This window comes from Triplophysa rosa, linkage group LG17 (assembly GCF_024868665.1).
Source record: "Triplophysa rosa linkage group LG17, Trosa_1v2, whole genome shotgun sequence".
NCBI lineage: Eukaryota > Metazoa > Chordata > Actinopteri > Cypriniformes > Nemacheilidae > Triplophysa > Triplophysa rosa.
This window is the reverse complement of record NC_079906.1, coordinates 21,976,821-21,997,106: the sequence shown is the minus strand read 5'-3', so window position 1 is coordinate 21,997,106 and position 20,286 is coordinate 21,976,821. Positions and strand designations below refer to the sequence as shown.

The following is a 20,286-nucleotide window of genomic DNA, read 5'->3' as shown; positions in this document are numbered from 1 at the left end:
GGGAGAGGCAGATAGACAAAGAGAGAGAAGGAGAGAGAGAGAGAGAGAGAGAGAGAGAGAGAGAGAGAGAGAGAGAGAGAGAGAGAGAGAGGTAGAACCCAAAGGTGCGTCTGACACTATTAAGACACCCAGCGTGGTACGCGAACCTCTCGCAGTAAATTTTATTAAAATTACCTTCATTATAAGACACTCTTCATTATAAAACCAAAAAGTGCGGCTGGTCTCTCAGGGCCGCTGGATTAATAAGGACAGCGATGTATTTTAAGCTGTAAACTCGACTTCTTACTGTCCTTAATCTCCTTTCCACTTCATAGGCCAAATTAACACCTCTCCCCGGCTCTGACGGGACCTCATTAGCTCTCTTCCACTCGAGAAGAGAAAAGTAGAAGACGAAAGAGGCGACCAATGACAGTCACCGGCTCGAGGATTAACCCTTTCCTGGGTGGGGAATCTAGGTCGACGTGTTTCTAATCAGCCGCCTGGTTAACGATAATTAGCAGGCGAGGCGGAGGGGGGGGGTGCGTGGAAATGAAACGAAAAGAGAAACCTGTCACGTCGCAAACACTTCAAAGGAAATATTTCTCTTTTAAAAGTGCCACGAACGGGGTCCGCGAGCCACCGGGGACCTCCGGAAAGTGCGGTGCAGGAGAGGGGTGGAGAACGAGGGCCGGAGAGACCTAAAACACACACGCACGCACGCTTCCGAGGGACCAAAAACACACAAACACACACTCCACCTACACACTGAAATCCGCTCGTGTAGTTTACTCTCAACGTTAAACTTCTCCGAAACAAAAGTGAAAAGATTACCCATCATGCAACTCAGACAGAGTCTTAAAACGTGAAGCAATTGGTCAATACTAGAGTTAAAGATACAATAACGTAAGTATATGCTGTAGTATACTTTAGTATTTAGTATAGTAAACTGTAGTATACTAGAGTATTTTATTGTAATTGTTAGACTTATATGACATGATTTTGTAGTATTAACAATATTAAATTGACAAACTATAGTTAATAATGTCGCAAACTTCAGTATTAACTATAGTAAACCGTAGTAAATTGTAGTATCCTGTGGTATATTATAGGCAAGCAATTATTATACTTTGTTAATGTTTACTACAGTTTATCAATTTATTCTAGTTAATAATACAAAAATCTATAGCAGATACTGCGGTATACTTTAATATTTACTATAGTAAACCATAGTATATTATAGAAATAAACGAGTAAATAATACTTCTTCAGTACTACACAATTTACTATAGTACTTACTAAAGTATATTATAGTAATTGTTACAATTTGTAGATGTACACAAAGGTATTCTGTAGAATTAACTATAGTAAATTGACAAACTGAAGTAAATACTGGAGCATACTTCCTAACAGTAAAGTGTGGTAATTTGTAGTTTACCGTGGTATATTATAGCAATTATATTTTGAAAATGTATTCTACAGTTTATCAATTTACTATAGGTAATAATACTTTGGCATACTTTAATATTTACTATAGTAAATCGTAGTATTTTATACTGATTACTAGAATGTATAATGATTTATGTAATGACTGTAAATGCTTTAGTATACTTTAATTTCTATGGTAAGGACTGTAGTATCTCAGAATTTCACTAGAGTTTACTATAGTATTTTTTCGATGGGAGACAACGCATCAAATCGCTCTTACAATACATTGATGTCATACGTCGATGGGTCAAACACAACTGTTGACACACATGAGCATCAAATCCCAAACACATGGCCGTACACATCCAACATCATCCCAAGTGACCATGAAAACACCAAACTCTTCATTCCTACACAGCACAACATTCCTGAACTCATGAAATCCCTCCTGGAAAACCTGCGGTGCGCGGACCACAGCCGAGAATCACAAATGTGATTTACGATGGGCTGTTTAATGGCTGGAGCGCTGGGTTTGAGAGCAGATCAGATGACTTTCTCGACAGGAGCGTGTCAGAAGGAACGAGGAGTGCTCCATTACACAGATGACAGAGAGCGAGAGAGACAGAACTCTAGTACTCCTGCGTCTTAATGGAGGAGAGACGCTACTTAAGTCTGACGGGAAAATGATACCAGTCAATACAGCGAGGAGTGTGTGTGGGGTGAGCAGATACAGATGACGTGATGCTGAGAGATTCTTCTCCATTTCATCTCTTGGAAAAGTGGAACAAAACATGGATTTCAAACCACAAAGTCAACTCACCTGAGCTTGGAAACCTTTGAGAACAGGAGAAACCATCTCCAACACCTCCTGAACACAGACAGAAACAGACAAAACCGAGGTCATATTTTCAATGTTTTTAATCAAATGAAAGAAATAAAATGTCGTTTATTTTAGGAGGATTTGGAACCGTATTACCATAGTACAACAAATACACTACATTTTAATGACGAAGCCATATATATATATATAAACAAATTTGTTGTACTGCATTGAAGTCATTTTACGGCTTTGTCCTACATTTACTGTTAGTCACTGAATAAACTGTATTACATTAACAAAAAAACTAATAAGAATCATCACTGAGAATCAGTATTTCTTTTGATTTTGACTTAAAATATCATTTGGAAATATTATCACAAATGATGTTTCACACATAGACGGTTTTAGCGGCAACATCATAAACAAACGTTATGTGGCCAAACTTCCGGGAGACCTCCGCAAAGAATCAATAACTAGTTTTAATGTCGTGAAATACAATTAACATACAATAAAACATTCATATAAATTAACTAAATTAGTATAACTTATATATGAAGAGTTTGGTTCCTAAATGACATAACTCTGTTTTTAAACTTTTTCAAAAATCATGTTTTTATTGTGTTTTATTCTGTTAGTTAGCTGAATTTTTTTGTTTTGTTATTATGGCTTAAATCAAAACAAACAAAATGCAGTTTGATTGATATTAATTGGAATTCACAATAAAAAAACTTTATGAGTTATCTCATTTTGGAACCAAACTCTTCATATAGAATTAATCATATTATAACTAAATACAGACCGGAGGTTTAATTCGGGCCAGGCATGTGAGTCCGATGAAACAGTCTATAAGAAAATACTTTGTGGTTTCTTAAATTTATTACCCTGAAGATTGAGCGTTCATGAAAACATATGTGAACATGATGAAAACACACTATACACTTTATAGTATTAAAAAGAACATTTCTGAGCAGTCTGCCTTTAAAAACACAAAAGTATTATTAAAGTGTCAAAACCATAGTTTTACCATCTGATGTCATCAATGTACCATGGTACCAGCACAATACTTTTTATAAGACGAGAGACTTTAACTGAAGAAAACTACAGAATAAATAGCACAGCAAACAAACTAATTAAGTTATTAGATTTACTGGAGAACTTCACATAACTTAAGTATTTATGTGCCACAAGAAGTTGATCCGGCACTGCTATTAGGACAATTTAGAAACGTCACATCTCAAATATCACACATTGCATAGAGATGAATTAATAAAAGCACTTTACATGTCTGCTTTAAAACCCTTCGTAGACACTCATTGTGAATTACTGTAAATGCTATTTTTGTTTGTTTTAAAAATGCCATGAATTAAAACCACAATTTTAACCCGAGTTTTTGTTATATAAGAGGGAATCGTATTCACACGAACATCCTGTAAGTGTCAGAACTGAAAACGCCCTTGTTACTGAGATTACAACTGTTATTGACACCAGGCCCAGCGAACGCCAGGTACTGGAATGCACCTGTCTATGACGTCATTGATAGGTTGAACACCGCCTCCACAGGAGAATATCAACGACTACTTCTCTAGCCCCGCCCACTGGTTCACGCATGACAATTCTGAAGTAACACAAGTGGCGCGGAACCTGATAGAGTGACCAAACAATAAACATGCTGTTAAAGATCGCACAATATTGTGCAGTCATTGCCTGGTTGTGGAAGAACACAGTCGCTGCATAACCTTCCTTCGGATTCCCACATTAGTAATGCGTGATTGAAGTTTATTTTTAAAGACGTTTCAGCTCACGTGGGTAAAACATTACCGTGGATTCCTTCGTGAACAAGGCTCAGGTCGACGCTGGATTTGTGGAGAGACTAAAATGAAAAAGCAGTGCTGTGCCGTCAATATTGGATCCGATAGAAATGGCGCAGCAATCTTACGTGAGTGCAACATTTTTTGCATCACTATTGCTTTGTTAGAGATCGCTTGATGTGCCCTGAGCACTATTCGCACGGGATTAGTATTACCCGGGGACCTCTAGTCATTTGTAATAATTGCAGAGGTTGTCTGTGATCTTAAGCCCGTGCGAATCGGCCATGTCTGTGATTTGTAAAGTAAAAATTCCCCCACAAATGACCTACCATATTTTGACGAACACCGAGGTCCTGTGATAATATTAGTGCGAATCAGGATCTCTGTGATTTGGCGGGCTCATATATCATTTTTCAAGGTTTTATTCACCGTTTGCGAATAATGGAGGCTGTTTTGAAGTGTTTTGGTATTATTTCGGGTGCTGGGTCATATCCATAAGTTACCGGGAGTCTCCCGTTTGTTTATTTATCATGGAAACTCTCGTAACATTTGAGACCCACGATCGCGGTGATCTTCTGTCCGGTTCACAATCACGGGCCTAAAACACTGACAGGTACGGTCATATATCATTAAACACCATACAACTATAGGCTATACAAACTATACGCAAAGCCTTGCCGTCACATCCGGGAAATAAGTCCGTAAATTTGAATAAAATCACAGGCTTCATTTATCCCGTGCGAATGCGCCACATGAAATACAGATGTGGGGAGGTCATTTATAAATCACAAGAGGTCCCCAGATAATACTAATCCTGTACGAATAGGGCAAATGTGTAACCTAACGTTACATCTCTAACCAAATTCACAGAAGGCTCCAACAATCTTGCAGCTGACTGACAGTTGAAGGGGAGGAGTTAACGGATGCTCCGCCCAAGCCGTCTAATTTAGGGTTATTTGAGATGGATAGTCACTAGAGGGCAGAAGTGAATTTTCAGATTTTAACTGAAGATTATGAGGGCAAACGAATTTTAAAAGGAGAATGACCCACATTGATAAGCTATTTACAATAAACGCTGCAATATTTCATGAAAAAATGTAATTGTCTTTTTTTTTCACAGGGACTTTAAAAAGAAACAAGTCTAAACTATTTTATATGTCTCTCAATATTATCATAAATGCTCGCTAAACCGCTTGTTTTAATCTTAACCTTCAGTCATAGATAACTTCACAACAGTAAAACCTGTCAATCTATCACTGAAATGATCTCTCAGCTTTGTCTGTCTTTAGTTACGTGACAATCTTCAATAACAGAACGTTTCAGATGTGCTTCTCTAATCTCATAAATTCAGATTGTCACTGATGATATTTGTGTCAAGTAGAGAGCGAGCGAGCAGTCGAGAGGTCTGATGACGCTTCATGTTCGACCGCCGAAAGAAACTAACGGGGAAAATGTAAAATGTCAAAGCGTGTATAATGAGAGAAGCGTGACAAGCGTTCGTCTCGTCGTCACCTTTACCTGAAGAGCTCCGATTAGAGCGACAGACATTAAGAAAGAGTTTCCTCCATGATTTCTTCTTGAATGTTCGGTGAGTGTTCTGGAAGCTCACACGCTGCCGTCTGACTCTTCTGTTAGATATGAGGTTGTATGTGACAACTAACATCAATAAAACTCCAGATACACTGTGTTACAGTATTAGTGCGGATGCTGGAGGGACAAATCGGTTTTTATGTCTCCAGTGAAAACGACTCGAGGAGTGACAGACTGACTGAGAAATCACTCAAGTCTCTCTTTCATACGACCGAAAAATCTCTCATGCTCCAGTCGGGTTCATTTACATCTACAGTGTGTATCGCCATGATAATACTGAGGGAAATATTAAGAAAGAAAAATCACAGATGAGATCTTTTACAATATCTCCAACACGTCGATGAGGCTAAATGGAAACATTTGCTTAAGTCTCATCTGCGTCTCAAATATTTCTCCTGAGAAAAAGAGTCAGAAATGTCTCATTAGAGTTCAGAAGAGATGTCAACTATGTGTCAAACTGAGCTCAGATTTGTCTCGTCTGCAGTCAAAAGTCAATATGATTGAAGATCTCAATATGAACTCAAACATTTCTCAGCAAATGTACCCAAATACAGATTATTTGACCTTTACAATCTACATTCATTTTCAGTGTTGGGTGTAACTAGTTACTAGTGATTAGTTACTGTAATTTAGTTACTTTTCCTTGTAAAAAGTAAAGTAAGGGATTACTCTAGTTTTTTTCTGTAATTTAATTACAGTTACTTCTGATGTAATTAAACTCAATACTTTATGTAACATATCTGTGTGCAATAGTGGAATTGACATCAAAATTCAAAGTCTAACTTTAAAATCCGTGCTTTAATGTATAATTCTCACATTTGTAAACTTTGGTCAGTTAGTAACACTACTTTATGTAGTTTAATATTATTTATTTGAATGAATTAAGAGCCGTTTCATGTCTATCCTTGAATCACTTAACTAATCAAGGTTGATGTAGGCTATAGAAAGTCATTAGTAATAAGTAATTAAATACTTTTTGGAGAGAGTCATTTGTACAGTAATCTAATTACACAATTGAATATGTAATTGGTAACTAGTAATTAATTACTTTTTAATTACTAATTACTTTTAATTAATAACTTGCCCAACACTGTTCATTTTACACCTCCATATTTCTGTCAGCTTCACTACCGTCAAAAATGATTGACAATTACCATACAGTTTAGATTGGTGGTATGGTTCTGTTCTAGACAGCCATCATGAATAAGAGCAGGGAGCGCAGCGATAAACCCCCTTTAGGGTAAACAGAACGGAACAAGCATATGTCATTAGTTCTTAATGACATTTAAGTGTAACACATAATGTAAAGTAATTGAGACTGTGAAAAGGAATAACAGTCGAGTCCCAACTGAAAACGTGAAGTGGAGCTGGGGATGGAGGAGGGTAATTTGCCCCTGAGCAACGCGATGAGCTGCTGTTAGATGAATGAAATTTAAACGGAATCTATATGATTGCGTCATATTTCTATAGGAAGGTGAGGATCAGCCGATGCGGGGCTTGACTCACATGACCTGCCAGAACTAACGCTATACGCTTGATTTCTGTTTTTATTTCTTTTTTATTTTCTTCTGTTTTTTTATGAGAAACATTTTAGCCAAAGCTGATCATGAAACAACTGAGAACTCCATCACGTCTCCTGAACTGTGAAAGAGCAACTTCTTAGCAATAACATTTTCCTCAGGGGAAGTTTGTATGACAGGGGCAGAGACAGGAGTCATGTGGGGAGGAGCCAAGAGGGAAAGGGGAGGGGACACAAAAGAGGGGCGGAGACATAAGGGGGACAAAACAACTGGGAGTAAGCTGAGGGTGGATACAAAAAGAAGTATAAGGGATGGGCGGAGCTGACAGAAATGGGTGTTCCAGAAAAGAGGCGGGGCATGAGAAGGGGTAAGGTCACCTCAAGTAAGGTCACCACTTCAGAACACCTTTAAAGTGTTTATCTATGAAACCAGCTCTAAACACGTCTCGCATACACACACCCCAGTTCTCACCTCTGGCACATTTTTCTTGAATTCACGGCTCAGCTCGACCAGGTGCTTATGGGAGTCCTCGCTCTCTTCTTGTCGGCCTGCTAGTTGTGCCGCTACTGAATTCAGCTCCCTCTACAGAGAACAACAGAGAGAGAGATGTGTTAGAGAGACCTGACAACACTATATACACAGCTTAGTACATACATAAATAAATATACGCTGCTGAATATTAAGCGTGTAATCCATCATGATCTAATAGAGAGAGACTGCTTACTGTAAACTCAGCCCCATTAATAATTAAACCAAAATAAATCCAATGGCTACAGTAGCAGAAGGCCTTTTAGATAATCAGAATCCAAAATAATCAATACCTCTGCAACAGTCATGGGAGAGTGCGGCGAGAGAGAGAGAGAGAGAGACAGAGACAGAGAGAGAGAGAGAGAGAGACACACAGTCAGAGAGAGAGAGAGAGAGAGAGAGAGAGAGAGAGAGAGAGAGAGAGAGAGAGAGAGAGAGAGAGAGAGAGAGAGAGAGAGAGGTAGAGAGAGAGAGAGAGAGAGAGAGAGAGAGAGCGAGAGAGAGAGAGAGAGAGAGAGAGAGAGCGCACATGTACGTGAATACAGAATATTCACCAGTATCGTTTTTACCCATCAAGACGAAACTGATCATGGCAAAAACAACTTCAAAGACAAAACCATCAACATACAGTACCACGGTTTTACCATGTTGATTTGAATTTCGCACTATGGTAATACAGCGTTCATTCTTTCAGACACACGTCACGCTGAAATAATCTGACTGTCAAAGCTCTCTCTGTTCACATTCAAACTTAAAAAAAAAGAGGATGGGGCTTTTCAATTACTGCAGCAATGACGTCAAATGACATTCAGTGTGTTTTAATTAATCTGTAATTTTACTTAAAGGCAATTGAGAAGATTATCTAACAGGAGAGAAAGAATTCCTGAAGACAGAAGCCCCAGATTTAAAGGCCTGCGTTTTGAAACGCTGTCTAGATGCTTTTCCAAATTTAGGCCCAGTTTCACAGACAGGGTTTAGCTTAAACCAAGACTACGCCTTGGTTAAATTAGGCTATTTAAGTCGCTTTTATTAAAATGCCTTAGAACATTAATGGTGTGCATTTTCAGACAAATCAATGGCAATGACATATTTTAAGATATGGCAGGGCAATTTATTTTAAAGGGCTCATATGGAGCGAAAACGTGTTTTTCTGTGTCTAAGGTGTGTTATAAGTTGCCCATGCATGTATTAGACACGCAAAATAGCAGAAATGAAAGTGTGAGAACAAAAGAGTCATTCTATGTAAAGGCGAATGCTCACCCAGACCTGCCTGAAACGCCTCGTGTAGCCACACCCCCACAAATCTACGTCAGTTGGTGGTCTGATTTGACTAAGACCGCCCAAATGTACACGCAAGTAAGGTGTCAGTACAATGAAGAGGAACCTGATGTTCCGAATATGGTAAGAGGCGTTACATTTCCCTCACATGCTTGCAGTATTTGACCAATCACTACGCACTGGTGAACTGGCCAATCAGAGCACACCTCGCTTTTCAGAGCCATGAGCTTTGTTAAAAACCTGCGCGTTTCAGAGAGGCGGAGCAAAGAGGAGATACAAACTAGGGTTGGGCGATGTCTACCAAATTGGCATCGGACGATGCCTACAGTGAAACATCGCAATGGACGATGACATCGGGGGGCGGGGCGAGGCGGGGGTTCAGTTTGCTAGATGGCCATGTGCCAAAACATTAAAAACAATTATATCAGTGCTCCAAATTGCGACTAAAACACATTTTGTGACCAGTTTTCAAGACAGCATGATTTTTTTTCACAAGTACTCGCACATGTACGACCTGTAAATTTCTTCCGGTTGTTAGTTCATGTGGAAAGACGAGTAGATCGTGAGCCCACCAGTGTAGACTGTGTGTGTGTGATAAGTCAACTGCGCGGGTCACGCGACACTGATGTTTCCCGCTGCCATTGCGGATGCGCACAGTTCAGGTCGTCATTGACAAGTTTACACACACACACACAACGTGAGCGCATTACTACGTTTCACTGTTTGCGTTCACTTTCTACATCCGTCTCCGTCTCGCGCAGCTTCCAAATCATACTCAACTGCGGATAAGCATGAATGGACGAGCTCGACACATGCGCAGAATGTCATACTGTGGCTGTCAACATTTGTCTTGGGAATGTGCTGTATGCGTACGCGGATGGGATGTGCGGACCACCGCAGACCCTCCTAATGAAGAAAACTGTGTCATGCAGCGGAATGCAGGGGGATGGCTGTCAGCCATCGGCAATGGACGATGTCATCGTCTATGGGCCAAACACTAATACAAATATGCACGGTATGTGGAAAATACAGAGTTTTTAAACCTTAAATCACATTGCATTACATCTAAAACAAACCATAATATTCGTTGTGTCATATGACCCCTTTAAGTAAAGACAGTTCAAACTTGCATTTCAAGCCCATTGCACATACAGTCTGAAATTTCCGCACGTTAAAAAATAAATATGACCTCACGTTGTGTCAACCACATTTATGTACACACTGGGTCCAACATTTTCTTCCGTCATAAAAAAATTCGGACTGGTTTTCTGCGTATTTTTAAGTTAAGTAACTTCCATAAGCTCAAGCAGACTATTTGATGGATGTACACATGACGAGACATCATGAAGTGATGCAGAAAGAGTCATATGAGGCTCATCTCAAAACAAACTTTTCTGGATTTTATTCAACCGAAGTCTTAAGGTCACAATAACAGGTTGGTGCTTCACACAAAAGTTTTGTGCTGCTATCAGATGACTTTGTAGTTTGTAAAGAAGGATCGTACATCTACAAGAGCAGGTGCGCCAAACAGCCTGACCCTAATGCTAAATAAATATGTAGGACTGTGTGTTTCGAATTAAACATGTCATCTGTTTTTTTGCTGCTATTGTTCTTTTAATCCATTTTTTCTCTTCCATAAATTCTGCTACATTTTTAGTGACTAAGTCTAGAAAAGTTGAGCACATTTAATACCCCAATTTGACCTTTTCTGGCAAAATTGTTCTTGCTTAGGCACAGCGAGCATTTTTTAAAGCTATGTATCTGAACAAAAACGTCCGATCGCTTAATAAAATATCATCACGTCTTCGATTAATAAGACACGACTGGATGCAACATTTGCGTCTGTACCATAAATAACGTGACAAATTACTTACCAAAGTTTATAACTTACGGTTAGAGATTTTTTCAAATCTTTAATCATAAGTCTGAGGGAAAAGGACAAACACTCAAAAAACAACTTGACTGCTAAGACAACATTTATAGAAACTTCTCCTTAAGTTTCAGCAGCACTAACAATAAGAGCATATAAAGAAAGAACTTTTGTTTTAAGAATGTTTCTGAGATCTGTCGCATGACAAGCAGCATCTAAACTCATCCGCTTCAGAGAAGCGATATGAACGGGAGCTGAAAATAAACCTGCACACACGTTCACAGAACAAACCTCGGCTCACTTTTACATGTTGTTTTTAATGTTTGTTCATTTGTGCACGTGACGCCACAGCAGCGTTTGCCAAAGTCCCTTTCGTCCTCGTTTCACTGTTACCCATGATGCACTGCAGCTGTTCATGCAAGCGTGCTCAGCAGGTGATCATCTCTGTTAGTCACCACCATTACTGCAGGACAATTACACTTCACAGAACTGACACGAGTTCAGCTTACAAGCCTTATGAAAAACAAAATGCATAGATTTATAACGAGCCAGATTCATGTTCTTTTGTTAAAAAGAAAAAAAAATGATGCCATTTACTAACACGTTGCGCCACCACATGACTTGGCACACAGAATGTGCGTAACAGCATGTCTTAAATCACATATAACGAGCACAACCTTGTATCAAGGTTAAAAATGTGCACTATGTTTTCTGTTACTGTTTCTTTAAAATGGAATGAAAAAAGATTTAATTTGTTAAATGCTACAAAATCTAATTGATGCATTTCATAAATCACATTTGGAGTTCTTCATATTTAGTGTGGCGTGAAGCTGTCGGTCAGCGCGGACGAACATAACAGCACCTCTATCACCACTGACATTTATTCTTTAAACAAAACAAACATACCGCCTTAAAAAACATGTAATACGAACACAAAGTGGACGATTCTCACCAAATCTTGGTTTTAAGATGATTTTCTTATAAACACTTGTATCAACAAATTCCCTTCATGTTCATTAAAAACAAGATGTGATATGTTTAAAGGCATTCATTTCAAAACTTTTTCTGACAGTTTAAAAAAACGAATTTAATTACAAAAAAGGCCTTAAAAATTCTCATTACCGTAACCATTTAAAACTGTCAATCTCATAGCATCTTTTGCTAAAAACAAGTGAAGCCATGATGCCTAAGCAAGTTTTCATTAACCATACATAAATAAGACATTAATGAATTATATTTTAATAGAATATTATACATGTAAAATGTCTTTAAATGTGGGAAAACTACCTGTATCGGTTATGAGAAGGGAAAAAGTCGTGTACACAGCGTGACAAGAGAATTTAAAGTGTTTAACTAGAAAAATATAAAGTAATTTGTTAACTTGTTAGCCATTTAAAAGGTACCAGTAGATGTGTTTCGTCACATGAAATCAAACTTAATGTAAATATCTTTGTGAGGATGAGAACATCAGTCCTGAACACATCTTTCTTCCACTATTTCTTCATTTTTATTATACATGAATATAATTTTTTGGGGTGATCTAGTAGAACATCCAATTGTTTTTTTTCACAATGTTTTAATTTTAATCCGTTTAAATTACAACATATAATTGACAAATCAGGACGCGTTACGGTTATGAGAATTTCATCAGAAAAAGCAATAAAATACATAAATAATTCATTCCTGTGTCAAAATGATGTTTTGTCCGAAGTAGAGAACACGATTCGTTTGTTTTATAATTCAAATCTTTACTGCCATGATGTTTCAGTGGTTTTTTGTGTGTTTTTCTGGAGCATGGCAGTAAAAATGTCATCTATCATAATAAACAAAAGCTCAAAAACGCTCATGTTCCACAATTCAGTCATGCATCTATAAAGCAAAATAAGCAGTAAGGAAAAGAAAACGTTGCCAGATTTGTCAGTTTTGGGTGAACTGCTCGCTTAAAACAAATCCCAGTTCTAAACAGCCACAAAAAAATACCGTCACCATTGAACTCTATTGAAAAAAAGGCACACCTGAAGTAAAAACAAGACATCTTCAGTCAGGTTCGACGTCTTAAGGGTTTGGAAAAAGGCAATCAGGTCTGTATTTTCAGTCTGTGGTGGGCAGCCGGGTCAATATCGAGCCACTGTCATTACGCCCGTGCCACTCAAACATCCATCCGTAATTGATGAGTTTCCCTCTGGGATGCCACGACAGGGCGGGTCTAACCGCTCGGGGGCGGAGCTAAGCCAAACCAACCCTGCTGAGGCCAGCATCCGTGTCACCCGGCCCGGTGAGGAAAATTGATTGGCCGGGGCGTTAATGTGCACGAGCAACGGAGTAAAACTCTCCAGAGCCGCCCCTTTAAATATGCAAATGATGCTAGAGGAGTCGACGCTTGAACTTGACATTGAATCGAACACATCTATAGGGGAATGAGATATAGAAAAGCTGCAAAACAATAAGCGGTGCTTAACTGAATCACACGTGAGAGCTTGTCGCTGGTGATAATAACCAGATGGGACGTCGATGAAAACGTATATGTAAATACGCAAAGCGTAGAAAGAACACAAAGATATAACCTTCAAATTCTCTAAAGAACTGGACAAAAATCTTTAGCATCGATCAGCGCTGAATCTATGGCACCTCACGCCGATGACAGCACAGAAAGCTGACATGTGGGAACGGCGGACAGAGTGTTAGGACCAGCAAAACTGATGTGAAAAAGTGGGTGGGAACAGAAAGAAAAAACAGAAGAAAATGCAGATGGAGGTATTATTTTTCTTTTTGTATCCCATCTAATTGCAATCATAGGCAGATGTCTGCGAGTGTGACAGCATCAGCAGAATTGCTGCTGAGAGCACAGAATCTTTGTCTAAAAATAATCAGACATTCTGGGCTCGGCTGTTTGTTATAATGGTAATCGATGCTGCAGGCTTTGAATTCCATCAATTTATAGATCCACTCTGTTCTGCCTGGTGATTGCGCTGCCTCTAAACCCCTGCTGCACACACACACACACGCACGCACGCACGCACGCACGCACACACACACACAAAAGGTTCAAGCAGACAAGGACCATTACCTATGCATGCATATATACAACTGTGTGTTATAAAACGACATATATCAGAACATCGATGCACAGAGAAACACACAAAAAGAAACTTAGCAAGAAAATGTTCAACCGTGTAACAACACCAGACGATTACACAAACGGGACCATTAACTGTGCATACGGATATGCAATCCCACACACACACACACACCTTTGTGTGAACTTGCCGTAGACTTCTATTGTTTTTTAGTAACCACACCCCTCTAAACCAAAACCTCACACAAATATTTTTGCATTTTACATTTTTGAATAAGTATCATTTAGCATGTTTAATAACCAGTTTCCCTTCGTTGAGACCGCTGGCTGATACACACAATGTCATGTCTGTTATAACTACCACATATGCATCATTTCAACATAGAAAAACACACAAATATACACATCAGTGTAGTAAAGGACTTATCCAACCATGCGCACACACTCAAACACACAAACACACACACACATACATGCGCATGTGCATGTGCACACACACACGTGCATGCGCACGCACACACACACATACATGCGCATGCGCACACACACACTCACTCACATGCGCACTCACACACTCACATACACACACACACACACACTCACATACACACACACTCAAACACACACACACACATGCGCATGCGTGCACACACACACACACACACTCAAACACACACACAGACACACTCATATACACACTCACATGCACACACACACGCGCACACAGATGCACACACACGCAGATGCACACACACATGCGCACGCACGCACACACACACACACGCTCACACACACGCGCGCGCGCACGCACACACACACACACACACACAAACACACACACACACAGGGCGAAGTGAGGTCAGTCTACGGTTTAGATAAAAGTGTGGTTTCTTTTCATACGTGCTCTTATCTCCTGCATTGGTGCGTACGGCAGAAGATTTGTCCTTAGCTGTTTCAGATTAGTGCCGCTTCTCAGACGCCACATTCGAGAGGAGAGATCGATCAATGAATCAAATCAACACAATCAATACGGCCCATCGCTGGAGTCTAGTCTGGCCCCCGCATTAATACTGGCACCGGCCCCACCCCCACCGACGCAGACAAAAACAACACCATCTCTTTTTTTTGCGCTGGGTGAGCTCCAGGATAGGGCCGTTTCTGGCCGGTGTCCATGGCAGAGATGGAAGACAATCCGTTATCTGTTCCTGACTGGAACAGGAAAGAGGGAAGCGGCCCGGCTGGACGCTCACGTGAGCTGTGGCTGGGCCGTTTGTTTACACGGACGACAGAAAAATCACAAGAGACATCTCTTTAATATCTCAATCCCTTCTTATAGCAAATCCTAATACTTTCTAGTAAGAAAAAGATCCAAGTAATCTCGCATCTGTCTCCACTAGTGTTACAGAACATATCCAATGTCTCAAACTTAGCTCAGATATGCCAAGAATACAGATTCTGCAATCCCAGCCCTACATTCTACATTACAACTCTATATTCTATATTCCAGATCTATATTCTAAATCACAGATCTACATTCTATATCACAACTTAAATTCTATTCCCATTCTATATCACAGATCCATATTCAATATTCCACATCACATTCTATACTCTAAATGACAAGATCTATATACTATATCACAACTGATATTCTATCCCATTCTATATCACAGATCCATATTCAATATTCCACATCACATTCTATACTCTAAATGACAAGATCTATATACTATATCACAACTGATATTCTATCACATTCTATATCACAGATCCATATTCAATATTCCACATCACATTCTATACTCTAAATGACAAGATCTATATACTATATCACAACTGATATTCTATCCCATTCTATATCACAGATCCATATTCAATATTCCACATCACATTCTAAATGACAAGATCTATATACTATATCACAACTGATATTCTATCCCATTCTATATCACAGATCCATATTCAATATTCCACATCACATTCTATACTCTAAATGACAAGATCTATATACTATATCACAACTGATATTCTATCCCATTCTATATCACAGATCCATATTCAATATTCCACATCACATTCTATACTCTAAATGACAAGATCTATATACTATATCACAACTGATATTCTATCCCATTCTATATCACAGATCCATATTCAATATTCCACATCACATTCTATACTCTAAATGACAAGATCTATATACTATATCACAATTGATATTCTATCACATTCTATATCACAGATCCATATTCAATATTCCACATCACATTCTAAATGACAAGATCTATATACTATATCACAACTGATATTCTATCACATTCTATATCACAGATCCATATTCAATATTCCACATCACATTCTAAATGACAAGATCTATATACTATATCACAACTGATATTCTATCACATTCTATATCACAGATCCATATTCAATATTCCACATCACATTCTAAATGACAAGATCTATATACTATATCACAACTGATATTCTATCACATTCTATATCACAGATCCATATTCAATATTCCACATCACATTCTAAATGACAAGATCTATATACTATATCACAACTGATATTCTATCACATTCTATATCACAGATCCATATTCAATATTCCACATCACATTCTAAATGACAAGATCTATATACTATATCACAACTGATATTCTATCACATTCTATATCACAGATCCATATTCAATATTCCACATCACATTCTAAATGACAAGATCTATATACTATATCACAACTGATATTCTATCACATTCTATATCACAGATCCATATTCAATATTCCACATCACATTCTAAATGACAAGATCTATATTCTATATCACAGCTTAAAGTATATGAAGAGTTTGGTTCCAAAATGAGATTTTTTAAATTTTCCAAAAATCATGTTTTTTTATTGTGCATTCCAATTAATATCAGTCAAACTGCAGTTGGCGTGTTTTGATTTAAGCCATAATAACTAAAAACAATACAGCTAACTAACACAATAAAACACAATAAAAAAATGATAACATAATAAAAAACATGTTTTTTTAAGTTATCTTATTTTGGAACCAAACTCTTCATATATTCTACATCACAGATTATAGTCTATATTCTATATCACAGATTCATATTCAATATTCTTTATCACAGTTTATATTAATTTCTATCACATTCTACATCAATCAATATTCAATATTCTATATCACATTCTATATGATAAGATCTATATTTCTATATCCTACGTACAGACTTTATTCTATATCACATTCTATATTCTATATAACAGCTTATATTCTATCATATTCTATATCACATTATAAACTAAAACTACAACACTATATCACAGCTTGCAGTCTATGTGACAGATCTACATTCAATATACTGTATATCGCAGCTTATATTCTTTCACATTCTATATTACAAGATCTAAATTCAATATTCTATATTACAATCTATATTCTATATCACCAGATATACATAATATGTTATATCACATCTCTATATACAAAATCAGTTCTATATTCTACATTACAGATCTATATTCTATATAACAACTCTATAATTTTCTGAATCACAGATCGATTTTCTATATCACAGCTGTAATAAATCACAGATGTATATTCTTTCACAGCTAAAACAAGTATATTCTACAATAGTAACAGACTCATCCCTCTCTTTTCCTTACAGGTGATATATGAAACAGTCTTGTGAGCTATGAAAGAGAAACCACATTGAAATCTTGTCCAGGATTGTGAGTTGTTTGTAATGAATGGTGTGGTTTCAGAACAGCCTGAATCTGTCAATTAAACACAAAAATCACACGTCACGCTTCTGTCTAATCTGCACGACATGCATAAACATACATCACAGAGGTAAAAGACTTTGTTACGGTGTGTGTGAGTTTAGCGGTCACTGTCTCTAAATATCACATTCTGACACCTTTTTAAGCCTGTCAACAGAGGCTGGGAAATGATCCCGAATAATTAATCCCAAACCAGTCATCCGGGATCTTAAAACGAGAGCCGGAGACGCACGAGCGTTACAATGATCGAGGAAGGTGTGACTCACATCGTCAGGAATTAGTCGTCACACTGCACTTCATTTAGGAGTTTTAGCACCTAGCGCTCTGCAATCTGTCAACACCTTGTCTAAGACACACGCACGCTCTTTTCTGAACGGTTTCATCTGGAAACTCTTAAAGCTGATGTGAGAAACCTATGCAGTCGTACGAGCACGGCACCAATCACACATCGAGTTTCTGATCTCTGAGCTAAGACACGTTTGTTTTAAAGCTTCTCAAGCATCAGTCAGAAGGATTTTTAAGCAAAGCTGCTCTTCAGCTGGGGACTGAAATTATTGACTCGCTTATGGAGCCATTGCTGAGACTCAGAATTCAACAGCAGCTTAAATAAAAATGACTACCCAATTTAATATGGATTCCAAACAAAAAACAAATATTGTGAATGGATAGTGTGTGATTTCCACACCACCGGCATCAAACGAAACTCAATCCAACAGACAAACAGGAAGTGTCCTCACAATCTAACCCTACTGGATGAGCTAACAGATGTCGGAACATTCAAACAGACAGATCAATATCATACAACCTCCACAATGACATCACACTCACAACACCAGTGACATCACACCACTAGTGACATACAGCTCAACACCAGTGAACATCACACCAACCGTTGAATAACCTTGTGTCGACTTCCACACCCAGTGAATCAAACTGCAAAGAGTGACATCAACTCAAACAAGTGTACATCACACATAACACCAGTGACATCACACTCACAACACCAGTGACATCACACTCAAACACCAGTGACATCACACTCACAACACCAGTGACATCACACAACAATACAACACACAAGTGACATCAACACACAACACCAGTGACATCACACTACAAACCAGTGAATAACACACCAACACCAGTGACATCACACTCACAACACCAGGACATCACACTCACAATCACCAGTGACATCACACATCACAAACCAGTGAATCACCACACAACCACTGACTCACAATCACAACACCTAGATGAATCACACCCAGATCGGACATCACACTCACAACACCAGTGACATAACACACAGCACAGAGTGACATACACACAACACCAGTGACATCACACTCATAACCAGTGAATCAACTCAAAAGTGAAATCACACTCACAACAAAGTGACATCACACACACACAGACACACAGTGATCAACACACACACAGTGATCACACACACACAGTGACATCACACACACACCAGTGACATCACACACAACACCAGTGACATCACACACAACATGACATCAACAACACACGATCACAACTCACAACACAGTGAATAACACACAACAGTGACATCACACACAACCACCAGTGACATCACACTCACAACACCAAGTGACATCAACTCACAACCAGTGAAATCACACACCAACACCAGTGATACACATCACAAACCAGTGACATCACACACTACGACAACAAACACCAGTGACAATCACACAACCACACAATACAACAGGCACCACAGTGAAAACCACAACACCAGTGACATCACACTCACAACACCAGTGACATCACACTCACAACACCAGTGACATCACACTCACAACACCAGTGACATCACACACACAACACCAGTGACATCACACCACAACACCAGTGACATCACACACACAACACCAGTGACATCACACTCACAACACCAGTGACATCACACACAAACACCAGTGACATCACACACAACACCAGTGACATCACACACACAACACCAGTGACATCACACTCACAACACCAGTGACATCACACACACATCACACACACACAGTGACATCACACACACAACACCAGTGACATCACACCACAACAACACAGTGACATCACACTCACAACACCAGAGACATCACACACACAACACCAGTGACATCACACACACAACACCAGTGACATCACACACAACACCAGTGACATCACACTCACAACACCAGTGACATCACACTCACAACACCAGTGACATCACACTCACAACACCAGTGACATCACACACACGCACACCAGTGACATCACACACACCAGTGACATCACACACACACACACCAGTGACATCACTCACAACACCAGTGACATCACACACACAACACCAGTGACATCACACACAACACCAGTGACATCACACACAACACCAGTGACATCACACACAACACCAGTGACATCACACACAACACCGGTGACATCACACTCACAACACCGGTGACATCACACTCACAACACCGGTGACATCACACTCACAACACCGGTGACATCACACACAACACCAGTGACATCACACTCACAACACCAGTGACATCACACTCACAACACCAGTGACATCACACAC

The 20,286-nt window shown here is 38.9% G+C and overlaps 1 protein-coding gene across 7 annotated transcripts in view; it reads right to left on the bottom strand.

The window, feature by feature from the left end:
• The window catches only part of cux2b (cut-like homeobox 2b), a 139,018-nt gene that overhangs the window by 70,376 nt on the left and 48,356 nt on the right, over positions 1 to 20,286 (bottom strand). For 6 of the 7 annotated variants that reach the window (XM_057357597.1, XM_057357593.1, XM_057357594.1 and 3 more), the window contains exons 2-3: positions 7,614 to 7,724; positions 2,225 to 2,272 (exon numbers count right to left, since the gene is read on the bottom strand). In XM_057357597.1, the coding sequence (XP_057213580.1) occupies positions 2,225 to 2,272; positions 7,614 to 7,724 (159 nt within the window). Of the gene's footprint in view, positions 1 to 2,224; positions 2,273 to 7,613; positions 7,725 to 12,833; positions 13,530 to 20,286 lie in introns of those variants that run through there. The other variant, XM_057357598.1, reaches the window with a different exon arrangement.